The sequence below is a fragment of the Coregonus clupeaformis genome, unplaced genomic scaffold (assembly GCF_020615455.1).
Source record: "Coregonus clupeaformis isolate EN_2021a unplaced genomic scaffold, ASM2061545v1 scaf0657, whole genome shotgun sequence".
NCBI classification, from domain to species: domain Eukaryota; kingdom Metazoa; phylum Chordata; class Actinopteri; order Salmoniformes; family Salmonidae; genus Coregonus; species Coregonus clupeaformis.
Window position 1 is genome coordinate 181,911 of NW_025534112.1, and position 13,090 is coordinate 195,000.

A 13,090-nucleotide genomic window follows, 5' to 3' on the forward strand; every position below is an offset into this window, starting at 1 on the left:
ATTGTAGTGTATCTCTATGGGCCCACTGATATAGGAATCACCCTCAGGATCGTTTCAATCATCCAAATCATGAGTTAATCACCTGACATAGATACAGTTGTATTTTACAATCTATTGTTGCGGTTTAAATCTGTAATAATAGTCTGTGATAATGTGCATGATGAGTCCAAATATCTTATCTGAATGAGTCAGGAAATTACTCCATTATAATCCATTATAATTAACTTTTTCCAGATTGGAGATTGTTTTTCAATGTTTTACGCACATTGAAAACCACGTGAATAGCCTATTGAATCTGGTAAACCACGTGAATAGCCTATTGAATCTGGTAAACCACGTGAATAGCCTATTGAACCATTTATATAGACACGTCAGGAGATGTTCATACCATCATTAAAAACAGATAAAATGGGCAGGCCTATTTTATTAATTAACATAGGCGCTTAAGGTAAGATAAGGGATAGCCTAATGATTGGATGTTATTGAATTATAAAGTGTATTTGCGAGGGGACCAATCGCAGTGTGTGTGTGCCTGCAGGAAGTGGCCTGCTCGGTTATCTCCTCCCTCTAATGCTGAGATATGAAGTAGCCTTAACTGGTGTCACAATCACCAGCCAACAAACCTCAGCTACTCATGGAGAGAGAGAGAGAGGCGCCTATAGGTTTCCTACAGTTCTTCCTTTTGACAGCAGAAGATAATATAGTTGGATAGAGATATTATTCAGCAGCATTACGCAAGGTAATCATGCAGTACCAACACAGTGTGCCTTCGGCCATGGGTGTTCCTCTTTACGCGCCGACCCCTATCCAGCCCGTCCACCCAACTCCTTTCTACATAGAAGACATCCTGGGGAGAAATGAGACCCCGGCCCAGTCTTCAGCGGTGGTCCCCACGCCAACTCTACCGTCTCCGAACTCATCCTTCACCAGTTTGGTCTCTCCGTACCGGACCCCCATCTATGAACCGACACCGATCCACCCTGCGTTCTCTCACCACGCTGCGCTGACAGCCTCATATGCCTCGGGGGCAAATTCACTGTATCCATTCTACCGCTCTATGGGGGACTATACCCATGCCCTGATCAGGCACGATCCGCTTGGTGAGTTGAACTCATATGAATCTCTTACTTGTTTGGATGATTTTTCTGCTGAAATTCGTTAAGATACTTTTAATGTTGACAACTAATATAAATCTGTAATAACCTATGTGCAATGTGGAGATAAAACGTTTGTGCATGTACTTGATTTTGAAACTAGATTCTCATTCCCCTGCATGCTGCAGATTTCCATCCTAAAGGGGTAGTATATTTTAGAGGTAAGAATGTATAAGCATTGTATCATGCTTGAACATAGTTGATTACTTCAGGCATAATTTGCCTATACATCATTTGCCTAAACACATATTAAGTTGTCTGTTTAATTTGCAAACTGTTAAAGTGTTGTGCCACTTAAGTCAACGCCTTTAGTTTTTTTTTGCAAAATTCGTTATTGTTCCAAACATCTGATGCATCCTGCGACTAAACATGCTCTAAATCACTTGTTATTTCAGCATTAAAGTGTCGCTCTGGGGTGAACTGCTTCTCTGTTCAGCAAGCCTGACCCTTTCCGTTCATACAGGAAGTCTTGAGCTCTCGATAGGAGTAAATCTGCTTTCAGAAGCTGTTGAATGTTTTCCTGGCGGCCTCGAGCAGCCTCTTCCCCGGGAGTCGTGCACGATGCTGATTATTTTATCGACATCCTCAATACAGACACATTCAGGAAACACTCGACTTCTGATAGCCGGGATCCGTTTGTCTGATATTGTTCATTTCCTCTGCGGTGAATGTGACTTTATGGTTGCTAAAATAATCAAACTGCAAACATGAAATAGGCCTATGCAGTGACGCAATTTAACATCTTTAGGGTGACTTTGAATTCATTTGAATTTCACTATTTTATCAAATGTATTTGATTAATTAAATAATTCAATTTATGCCTATAAGAAAAATCTGGTTTTGATCATGGTGCCCCAAAACCAAAATATTTTTGGGGTATAATGAATCATATTTATTTTTTCCCTTTTGGAATATGTATATATTTTCCAACATTTTTTAAAGGATTGAACTATTGTTATGGTGATTATTATTGTCTTCTTATGAAGTTATGGTTATAGTTAAATTAGATAAGATGATTAAAACATGTTTCGGTTTTAAATAGCATCAATTGCAGTATGTTGATGGAAAGGCGGTTAGTAATGAGATAAACTGGTGCGATAAAGCAACAGGAAACACAGGAAGGATATTTTGCCATTGTTTTAGTCTCCACTCAGTTTCAAGTTTCAACTCACGGCCTTCCGTAAAAACGGAGGTTAAACGGATGCCTGCAAAAACTGACAAGAAAGATGAAATAATTGTAAATATTTGCATAGAATCATGTAGGCCTCTGCTGGAGGAGAAACGAATCAAGTTAACGAAAGCTATTTTGATTTATTTAACTTTTGGGGCTACTTATAGATCTAATATTAGCATAATTCTGCCCCATTTGTATAAACATGTTTTTCTATATTAAATCATTATTTTTATTTTTGTCTTCAAAGGTAAACAACTTTTATGGAGCCCATTCATTCAGCGTCCACTGCACAAGAGAAAAGGTGGACAAGTCCGATTCTCCAACGACCAGACAATCGAGTTGGAAAAGAAGTTTGAGACCCAGAAATACCTTTCACCCCCAGAACGAAAACGACTGGCTAAAATGTTACAACTGAGTGAACGACAGGTCAGCAGCGTGTTTTATTTGGTTCCACATCCAGTCGCTATACATTTACATTTTACATTTACGTCATTTAGCAGACGCTCTTATCCAGAGCGACTTGCTAATTGGTGCATTCACACTTTGGTTACTTTGGTAATCAGTTGGGTTTCATCCGTTTAATCTGTATCATCAATTACATATTTTTTAAAGACATTTCGTTTAACTGATTTTCACATAGGCCTATAGTCTAAGGTAAATTATCTGACACAGAATCCAGTAGCCTAACATTTAAAAAAAATATATCGTTGACGTTGTTTTCCAGGTGAAGACATGGTTCCAAAATCGAAGAGCCAAGTGGAGGCGACTGAAGCAGGTATGAATAAATGAGTACTGGGTTTAATGTACTTTTCGATTAAAGTTGCCAAAGTAAAGGCTATTTATATCTAATTTCAAGCTAAAAAATGACATTTATTATAGGTTTAGTGCTTGAGTAGCCTGTGCGTAAAAGTCACGCGCAATAGCAATGGCATACCCAATGTGAAATATATATTGTGGCTGATTGGTCACCGTTGTTGTTATTTCCCCAGGAGAACCCTACCGGCAGTAAGAGAGATCTGGAGGACGAGAGCACCGGGAGAAACTGCGAGGAGGGACCGGAGTCAGGCGTGAGCCTCAGCCCAGGCCGGGACCAGAGATGTCGGCCTACAGAAATGACCCATCGGTTGCAGTGTTCCACGTCGCCTCTATCACAAGGAGAAATAGAGTCAGACATTTCAGATGATACAGACCAAGAGCTGGACATAGAGGACGACATGGGGTTTCCACTGAATCCACCGATATGAGAACATCAGATCACAGTTTACAGGTCAATCTAGATGTTATCCCACTGGGTGACTGACGGCCGGGAAGAGGACCAATAGCCCGACTCCAAACATTGTTGTAGCATCTTTCTGGGACATAGATTTGTTTTGTATGTAATTACCTGTATATTTTGTGATGTTGTTTTGATGTCATTATGAGTTAAAAATAAATATTAATTTAGCATTAAATTAGCATAATACAATTAGCGGAAAGACATTAGCATAATACAGAAGTCCTGATCAAAATCCATCTGTTTAAGCGAGAGAGAGAGTATCTGTGGTGGAAGGTGTCCGACCTACAGCAGTGTGTGTCAGACCAGGAGACATCCAGAAAATTGTCTTCTCACGAAAACGTCTCTAGCGTCGGAACGTTTTGGCCTACAAACTACGAGTCGGTTGTTTTGCTCTAGGACGCCCACAAACCTCACAAGATTTGTAAGTAAGCATTTCACGGTATTCGGTGCATGTGAGAAATACCATTGTATTGTATTGTATTTTATTTGAAGGTAGCCTGGTACCAGTTAAAAACACCAATGGAAGTATATGGAAGTAGTTTAGTGCCATTTATTTTTTATTAAATATGGGTACAAATATATATATATTTTTTAAATCCTGATCTTTCTTATATCTCTCAGATATAGGACAGACACTTTAAAACAAACTTCCTTTTCGATTTATTTTTTGACTAAATCAAATAGCTAAACGATCCTTGGTGTGACCATCTTAAAACAATTCCATGTGTTTGCTTAGTAGAATCCCTGGCATAGACTCTTAATTAAGCTAGCGATATCTGGGCTGCGTCTCAATCCACCTCATCCGTCGATTTCGGCCTTCCACATCTGTGGTGGAAGGTGGCTGAGCTGCACGGTTTTGTCGATGGGATGCAGCTTGACCATAATTGACTTATCGTAGCAGGTGTGTTTGAGACATCCCGAAAATCTGTCTTCTCACGAAAATGTCTGCAGAGTCTGAACAGTTTTGTTTTGCTCTACCACGAGACAGTCTGAACGTAACCCAGCACTGGGACGGAAAATGAATGGAAGTGAACAGACCATTTCCTCGTCAAAGGGTCATTCCACAGTAAAAACATTATGGCCTTGTTTGTTTGTTGAATTTGCTCATTCGAATGTAAAGCATTTATGAAATGTATTCTAACCTCAGTGTATTTTTATTGATTACTAATAAAAACATATTTTGTGATAAAAAAAATATTCATTTAATCATTAATCACGATGAGGGCCCATGCCCGACCAACTGTTGACTCATAGGAGGTGATGGTAGAAATGTCAATGTCAGTGTGTAATGACACTTTAGTGATAAAGTCGTGTTATCATCAGATATTCACTTGCTTGGACATTTTAACAGCTTCTGTGCGTCAAGACCTGGATGCTGGAAAAGATGATGATGTGTCAAGGTTCTTTATCATTTTTTCAGTTCAATACAACTTTATGTATCCCCTTAGTGGCAATTAAAAAAGTTAAGTTACAAATATAGATACACTCTTAGAAAAAAGGGTTCCATGAATAACCCTTTTGGGTTCCATGTAGAACCCTCTGTAGAAAGGGTTCTACATGGAACCCACAAGGGTTCTACCTGCAACCAAAAAGGGTTATTCAAAGGGTTCTCCTATGGGGACAGCCAAAGAACCCTCTGTAGAAAGGGTTCTACATGGAACCCACAAGGGTTCTACCTGCAACCTAAAAGGGTTCTTCAAAGGGTTCTCCATGGAACCCACAAGGGTTCTACCTGCAACCTAAAAGGGTTCTTCAAAGGGTTCTCCATGGAACCCACAAGGGTTCTACCTGCAACCTAAAAGGGTTATTCAAAGGGTTCTCCATATGGGGACAGCCAAAGAACCCTTAAAGGTTCTAGATTGCACCTTTTTTTTTCTAAGAGTGTATCTTCCTTTTTAAGTTAAAAATTAATTTCCTTGTAAATGTGCTCAATGGTTTCTACTGTATTCCTATAGGTTATTGACTAAATCCATATTATGAGTGTGAATACAGGACATACATTCCATTTCCAAGAAGCCTATTTCCTGTTGAATCAGCAGGGTGTAGGCCTAGTACATTGTCCAGCACAGCTCTGCTCTTGTCTTTCACTCCTCTATCAGCAGATTGAACATTAAATAGCTTATCATTTAGCAGAAAGACAAACCCCACAGAGTTTACGGTAAGCAATATGACCTGCAATGATCTAAGCTCTGAGAGTGTGTGATAAATATTTCAACTGTATGCACCAGCATGGACACTCATCGGGTTCAACGGCCCGTAGATCACCTAGACCATCCCAAAACCAATAGAATGTACATCGATTTCCACCTGTATTGTGTAATGGTTCACAAATTGTGCTCAATAGAATCAACAATGGAGAAAGAACACACAGTTTGGTCTGTGGATATTAGGTGAAACATTGAGTGGATTGCTCCAGGTTTCAAAGGCCCTGTCAGATAGATACATAAAGAGATAGAGTCCCCCGCATCTGTCTGTCTGAATGAAGTGAGGTGTCCCTCTGTGTCCCTCTGTCTCTGTTTCCCTCTGTCTCTGTGTCCCTCTGTCTCTGTGTCCCTCTGTGTCCTTCTGTGTCCCTCTGTCTCTGTGTCCTTCTGTGTCCCTCTGTCTCTGTGTCCCTATGCGTCCTTCTGTGTCCTTCTGTGTCCCTCTGTCTCTGTGTCCCTCTGTCTCTGTGTCCCTCTGTGTCCTTCTGTGTCCTTCTGTGTCCCTCTGTCTCTGTGTCCCTCTGTCTCTGTGCCCCTCTGTGTCCTTCTGTGTCCCTCTGTGTCCCTCTGTCTCTGTGTCCCTCTGTCTCCGTGTCCCTCTGTGTCCTTCTGTGTCCCTCTGTGTCCCTCTGTCTCTGTGTCCCTCTGTCTCTGTGTCCCTCTGTCTCTGTGTCCCTCTGTCTCTGTGTCCCTCTGTGTCCTTCTGTGTCCCTCTGTGTCCCTCTGTCTCTGTGTCCCTCTGTCTATGTGTCCCTCTGTCTCTGTGTCCCTCTGTGTCCCTCTGTCTCTGTGTCCCTATGTGTCCCTCTGTCTCTGTGTCCCTCTGTCTCTGTGTCCCTCTGTGTCCCTCTGTGTCCCTCTGTGTCCCTCTGTCTCTGTGTCCCTCTGTGTCCCTCTGTCTCTGTGTCCCTCTGTGTCCTTCTGTGTCCTTCTGTGTCCCTCTGTCTCTGTGTCCCTCTGTCTCTGTGTCCTTCTGTGTCCTTCTGTGTCCCTCTGTCTCTGTGTCCCTATGTGTCCTTCTGTGTCCTTCTGTGTCCCTCTGTCTCTGTGTCCCTCTGTCTCTGTGCCCCTCTGTGTCCTTCTGTGTCCCTCTGTGTCCCTCTGTCTCTGTGTCCCTCTGTCTCTGTGCCCCTCTGTGTCCTTCTGTGTCCCTCTGTGTCCATCTGTGTCCCTCTGTGTCCCTCTGTCTCTGTGTCCCTCTGTCTCTGTGTCCCTCTGTGTCCCTCTGTCTATGTGTTCCTATGTGTCCCTCTGTCTCTGTGTCCCTCTGTCTCTGTGTCCCTCTGTCTCTGTGTCCCTATGTGTCCCTCTGTCTCTGTGTCCCTCTGTCTCTGTGTCCCTCTGTCTCTGTGTCCCTCTGTCTCTGTGTCCCTATGTGTCCCTCTGTCGCTGTGTCCCTCTGTCTCTGTGTCCCTCTGTCTCTGTGTCCCTCTGTCTCTGTGTCCCTATGTGTCCCTCTGTCTCTGTGTCCCTCTGTCTCTGTGTCCCTATGTGTCCCTCTGTCGCTGTGTCCCTCTGTCTCTGTGTCCCTCTGTGTCCCTCTGTCTCTGTAACTGTCTGTGTCCCTCTGTCTCTGTGTCCCGCTCTCTGTGTCCTTCTATGTCCCACCGTGTCCCTCTGTCTCTGTGTCCCTCTGTGGCCTTCTGTGTCGTCCCTTTGTGTCTGTGTCCCTCTGTGTCCCTCCGTGTTCCTCTGTCTCTGTGTCCCTTGGTGTCCTTCTGTGTCGTCCCTCTGTGTGTGTGAATAGGGTTTCATTGTCTTTATATAGTGACCTTTCTGTTACTGGCCCAACACTGTTAACCGCTAGGCTACCTCAAATCAAATCAAATATAATATAATATAATTTGCCACATGTGCCGAATACAACAGGTGTAGACATTACAGTGAAATGCTTATTTACAAGCCCTTAACCAACAATGCAAAGTAAAATAAAATAAAATAAAAGTGTTAAGCAAAAAAAATTAAAGCAAATAACTACAGAGCAGCAGTAAAATAAAATAACAGTAGGGAGGCTATATACAGGGGGTACCGGGACAGAGTCAATGGGAAATAACAGTAGGGAGGCTATATACAGGGGGTACCGGGACAGAGTCAATGGGAAATAACAGTAGGGAGGCTATATACAGGGGGTACCGGTACAGAGTCAATGGGAAATAACAGTAGGGAGGCTATATACAGGGGGTACCGCTGCACAGAGTCAATGGGAAATAACAGTAGGGAGGCTATATACAGGGGGTACCGGTACAGCGTCAATGTGAAATAACAGTAGGGAGGCTATATACAGGGGGTACCGGTACAGAGTCAATGGGAAATAACAGTAGGGAGGCTATATACAGGGGGTACCGGTACAGAGTCAATGGGAAATAACAGTAGGGAGGCTATATACAGGAAGTACTGGTACAGAGTCAATGGGAAATAACAGTAGGGAGGCTATATACAGGAAGTACTGGTACAGAGTCAATGTGAAATAACAGTAGGGAGGCTTTATACAGGGGGTACCGGTACATAGTCAATGGGAAATAACAGTAGGGAGGCTATATACAGGAAGTACTGGTACAGAGTCAATGGGAAATAACAGTAGGGAGGCTATATACAGGGGGTACCGGTACAGAGTCAATGGGAAATAACAGTAGGGAGGCTATATACAGGAAGTACTGGTACAGAGTCAATGGGAAATAACAGTAGGGAGGCTATATACAGGAAGTACTGGTACAGAGTCAATGTGAAATAACAGTAGGGAGGCTATATATACAGGGGGTACCGGTACAGAGTCAATGGGAAATAACAGTAGGGAGGCTATATACAGGGGGTACCGGTACAGAGTCAATGGGAAATAACAGTAGGGAGGCTATATACAGGGGGTACCGGTACAGAGTCAATGGGAAATAACAGTAGGGAGGCTATATACAGGGGGGTACCGGTACAGAGTCAATGTGTAATAACAGTAGGGAGGCTATATACAGGGGGTACCGGTACAGAGTCAATGTGTAATAACAGTAGGGAGGCTATATACAGGGGGGTACCGGTACAGAGTCAATGTGTAATAACAGTAGGGAGGCTATATACAGGGGGTACCGGTGCAGAGTCAATGGGAAATAACAGTAGGGAGGCTATATACAGGGGGTACCGGGACAGAGTCAATGGGAAATAACAGTAGGGAGGCTATATACAGGGGGGTACCGGTGCAGAGTCAGTGTGTAATAACAGTAGGGAGGCTATATACAAGGGGGTACCGGTATGGAGTCAATGTGAAATAACAGTAGGGAGGCTATATACAGGGGGTACCGGTACAGAGTCAATGTGCGGGGACACCAGCTAGTTGAGGTAATTGAGGTAATATGTACATGTGGGTAGAGTTAAAGTGACTATGCATAAATAATAAACAGAGAGTATGTCACGGTTAACTAAGCCAGAACCCAGAAGCAGACCAGGACACGGTACGTGAGACAAAGGTGAGTGTTTATTTATAGAGTCCGAGTGAAGCTGAATAATCCAGGGAACAGAGCGGGTGGCGTGGATGGGTTGTTGAAGGTGCAGTGGTTGGTCCGGTACTGGCTCGGCAGCCGCCGACCATCAGGCAGAGGTTGGGTGAAGGTTCCGGGTGAGAGACTGCAGACAGAACAAAACGGAGGTGAGTACACAGCAAATCAACAAGGTGCAAAACAACAAAACTAACGCTAGAACTCAAAGGCTGATACGCTGACAAACATACTGTTCATGGCTAACGATCCGGCAGGAACTGGATGTTGGCCCAGAGCCTAAGAAGGGTGATGATCAGGACCAGGTGTGCAGATTGCTGATGGGATGCAGGTGCGGAAAACCAGAGCGCTCCCGGAGCGTTCCCGAACCCTCGGGAAACTGGAGAATACGAGCAGGAACACTAGTCACCAGACAGGACCCGACTCAGACAGCCGGGATCGTCACAGTACCCCCCTCCGACGAACGCCACCGGGCGGACCTCCCGGAGCGCCAGGATGGAGGCGGTAGAAGTCACTGATGAGGTCTGCGTCTAGGACCTGTCGCCGCGGAATCCAACTCCTCTCCTCAGGGCCATACCCCTCCCAGTCCACGAGATACTGGAAACCCCGGCCCCGCCGTCTGGAATCCATGATGCGACGCACCGTGTAGGCAGGACCACCTCCGATCATCCGAGGAGGAGGAGGAGGAGGCGGAGGAGGCAACAGAGGACTGAGGAAGACAGGCTTGAGGCAGGAGACATGAAAGGTGGGATGGACTCTGAGCGTCCTCGGTAGTTTGAGTCGAACTGCCACTGGATTGATCACCTTCTCCACCACAAACGGACCAATGAACTTCGGTAACAACTTCCTAGACTCAGTCCGTAACGGAAGATCCCGTGTGGCCAACCAAACCCTATCTCCGATGGTATAGGTGGGAGCGGGAATCCGGCGACGATTCGCCTGGAGCTGATACCGGTCCGAAACTCTAAGGAGTGCCTTTCTGGCCCGATGCCAGGTCCGGTGGCAACGCCGAATATGGGCCTGAACAGAAGGCACTGAGAGCTCCTTCTCCTGAGAAGGAAACAGGGGGAGGTTGGTAGCCATACAGGCACTGGAAGGGAGACATCCCAGTGGCAGATGTAGGAAGAGTATTGTGGGCATACTCAACCCAAGGCAACTGAGAAACCCAGGAGGTGGGGTTGGAAGAGACCAGACAGCGTAGCGTTGATTCCATCTTCTGGTTGGCTCTCTCCGCCTGACCATTGGATTGGGGGGTGAAAACCAGATGTGAGACTGACCGTAGCTCCAATGGCCAAACAGAAGGACTTCCAGACAGCAGAGGTAAACTGAGGGCCACGGTCGGAAACGATATCACTGGGCAAACCGTGGACCCTGAAAACCTCCCTAACCAGGATCTCGGACGTCTCCGAGGCAGAGGGAAGCTTGGCAATTGGCACAAAGTGGGCGAACTTGCTGAATCTGTCCACGATAGTCAGAACTACCGTGTTCCCCTCAGAGGCGGGCAACCCCGTGACGAAGTCCAGGGCCAGATGCGACCATGGTCGCCGGGGAATAGGAAGGGGGTGAAGTAGTCCAGAGCTGGGCCGATTGGTACTCTTATTCTGCGCACACACTGGACAGGCAGCAACAAAACCCCGAGTATCCTCGGCCATGGCAAGCCACCAAAAACGTCTGCGAAGAAACGCCATAGTCCGAGCCACGCCAGGGTGACAAGCCATCTTGCTTGCGTGGGACCATTTGAGGACAGCAGGACGAACCGACTCAGGCACAAACAACCGACCGGGTGGACCGTTACCGGGACCGGGCTGAGTCCGAAGGGCCGCCAGCACCTCCTCCTCAATCTTCCACATAACTGCTCCCACGACGCAGTTCCGGGGGAGGATTGTCTCGGTCTTGGACCCACTCTCCTCCGTCTTGGAGAACATCCGGGACAAGGCGTCCGCCTTGCCGTTCTTAGATCCAGGTCGGAACGTCAGGGCAAACTTGAATCGTCCGAAAAACAACGCCCACCTGGCCTGACGGGAGTTGAGACGTTTAGCCGATTGCACGTAAGCAAGATTCTTGTGGTCCGTCCAGACAATAAACGGTTGCTCCGCCCCCTCCAACCAGTGGCGCCACTCCTCCAAGGCAAGTTTCACCGCGAGAAGCTCCCGGTTACCCACATCGTAATTCCTCTCCGCAGGCGAAAGGCGACGAGAGTAGTAGGCGCAGGGATGGAGTTTACTGTCCGTGGAGCATCGCTGCGACAGGATGGCGCCAACTCCCACATCAGACGCGTCCACTTCAACGACGAACTGACGGGCCGTGTCCGGTTGAGAGAGAATCGGTGCGTTGGTGAATCGCCTCTTCAAATCCAGAAACGCTCGATCCGCCTCCGGATTCCACTTGAAGGTCCTGATGCTGGAAGTCAAGGCAGTTAACGGAGCGGCCACACGGCTGTAATCCCGGATGAATCTGCGGTAGAAATTCGCAAACCCCCAAAAAATCTCTGGAGCTGCAATCTCGTACCGGGCTGGGCCCATTCCAGAACCGCTCTAACCTTCTCCTGGTCCATCCTAATCTCTCCCCTGGAGATGATGTACCCGAGAAAGGATGTCGTGTGGGCGTGAAACTTCGCACTTCTCGGCCTTCACGAACAGGCGATTCTCCAACAATCGCTGCAGCACCTGCCGGACATGCTGGACGTGGTCGGAAGGTTCCTTCGAGAAGATCAGAATGTCATCCAGGTAAACAAACACAAAGAGACCGATCATATCTCTCAGGACGTCGTTCACCATACTCTGGAATACCGCTGGAGCATTGGTCAGTCCAAACGGCATCACCTGATACTCGAAGTGACCCATCGGTGTATTGAAACCCGTCAACCACTCGTCCCCCTCTCTGATCCGGACCAGGTGATACGCATTGCGTAGGTCTAGCTTGGTGAACACCGTAGCACCCTGTAAGGAGTCGAAGGCAGAACTCATCAAGGGCAGGGGATACTTGTTCTTGATCGTGATGTCATTCAACCCCCGATAATCAATACACGGTCGAAGAGAGCCATCCTTCTTACCCACAAAGAAGAATCCTGCCCCCAGGGGTGATGACGAGGGGCGAACGAGACCAGCAGCTAGGGACTCCTTGATGTAGGTCTCCAACGCCTCACGTTCAGGTCGGGAGATACTGTATAACCTTCCCTTGGGGTAGACAGCTCCAGGGACCAGGTTGATGGCACAATCATAGGGTCGGTGGGGAGGGGAGTGACAGAGCCTTCTGCTTACTGAAAACTTCCCCAAATCGTGATATGTCTCGGGAACCAGGGACAAATCTGGGGGTTTAGCCTCAATCACCTGACTGGGAACCGAATGGGGGCAGGCAGTCTTGAGACAGTTAGCATGACAATCAAGGCTCCAACTCGTTACCTTGCCCGTCACCCAATCGAACGTGGGATTGTGTTCCTTCAGCCAGGGGGTATCCAAGGACCAGAGGAACATGGGAAGACGGCAGAATGAAGAATGAAATCATCTCAGAATGATTCCCCGACAACCGCATCTTAACCGGTTCAGTCCTCATCGTGATACGTGCCAGACTACTGCCGTTCAGAGTGGTCGCTTCAATGGCTTCCGGCAATTGCTCCTTGGAAAGCCCCAGCTGTTCCACCAACTCGGCATCAAGAAAGCTTCCATCGGCACCTGAATCGATAAAAGCGTTAAGCGCTAAGCTCTGATTCCTGTTCACAAGGGTAGCCGGAAACGGGGTCTGACAGAGGTACTGAGAGGTTGAAACTGGCTCGCTAAAAGTCCTCCCAACTTTAGCGAGCCGGG

General features: G+C 46.7%; 1 protein-coding gene across 2 annotated transcripts; it reads left to right on the forward strand.

Annotated features, from left to right (window-relative positions):
- The first annotated feature begins 546 nt into the window (after positions 1-546).
- On the forward strand, positions 547-3,803 carry LOC121578721 (hematopoietically-expressed homeobox protein hhex). 2 transcript variants are annotated; one of them, XM_041893108.2, is made up of 5 exons: positions 547-1,100; positions 1,283-1,315; positions 2,576-2,754; positions 3,053-3,103; positions 3,318-3,803. In XM_041893108.2, exons 1-5 carry the CDS (start codon positions 746-748, stop codon positions 3,570-3,572), a joined length of 873 nt encoding a protein of 290 aa, XP_041749042.2. In that variant the 5' UTR covers positions 547-745; the 3' UTR covers positions 3,573-3,803. The 2 variants fall into 2 exon arrangements, with proteins under 2 accessions (XP_041749042.2, XP_041749050.2); XM_041893116.2 differs by lacking the exon at positions 1,283-1,315 and having other exon boundaries at positions 552-1,100.
- Positions 3,804-13,090: the final 9,287 nt, after the last annotated feature.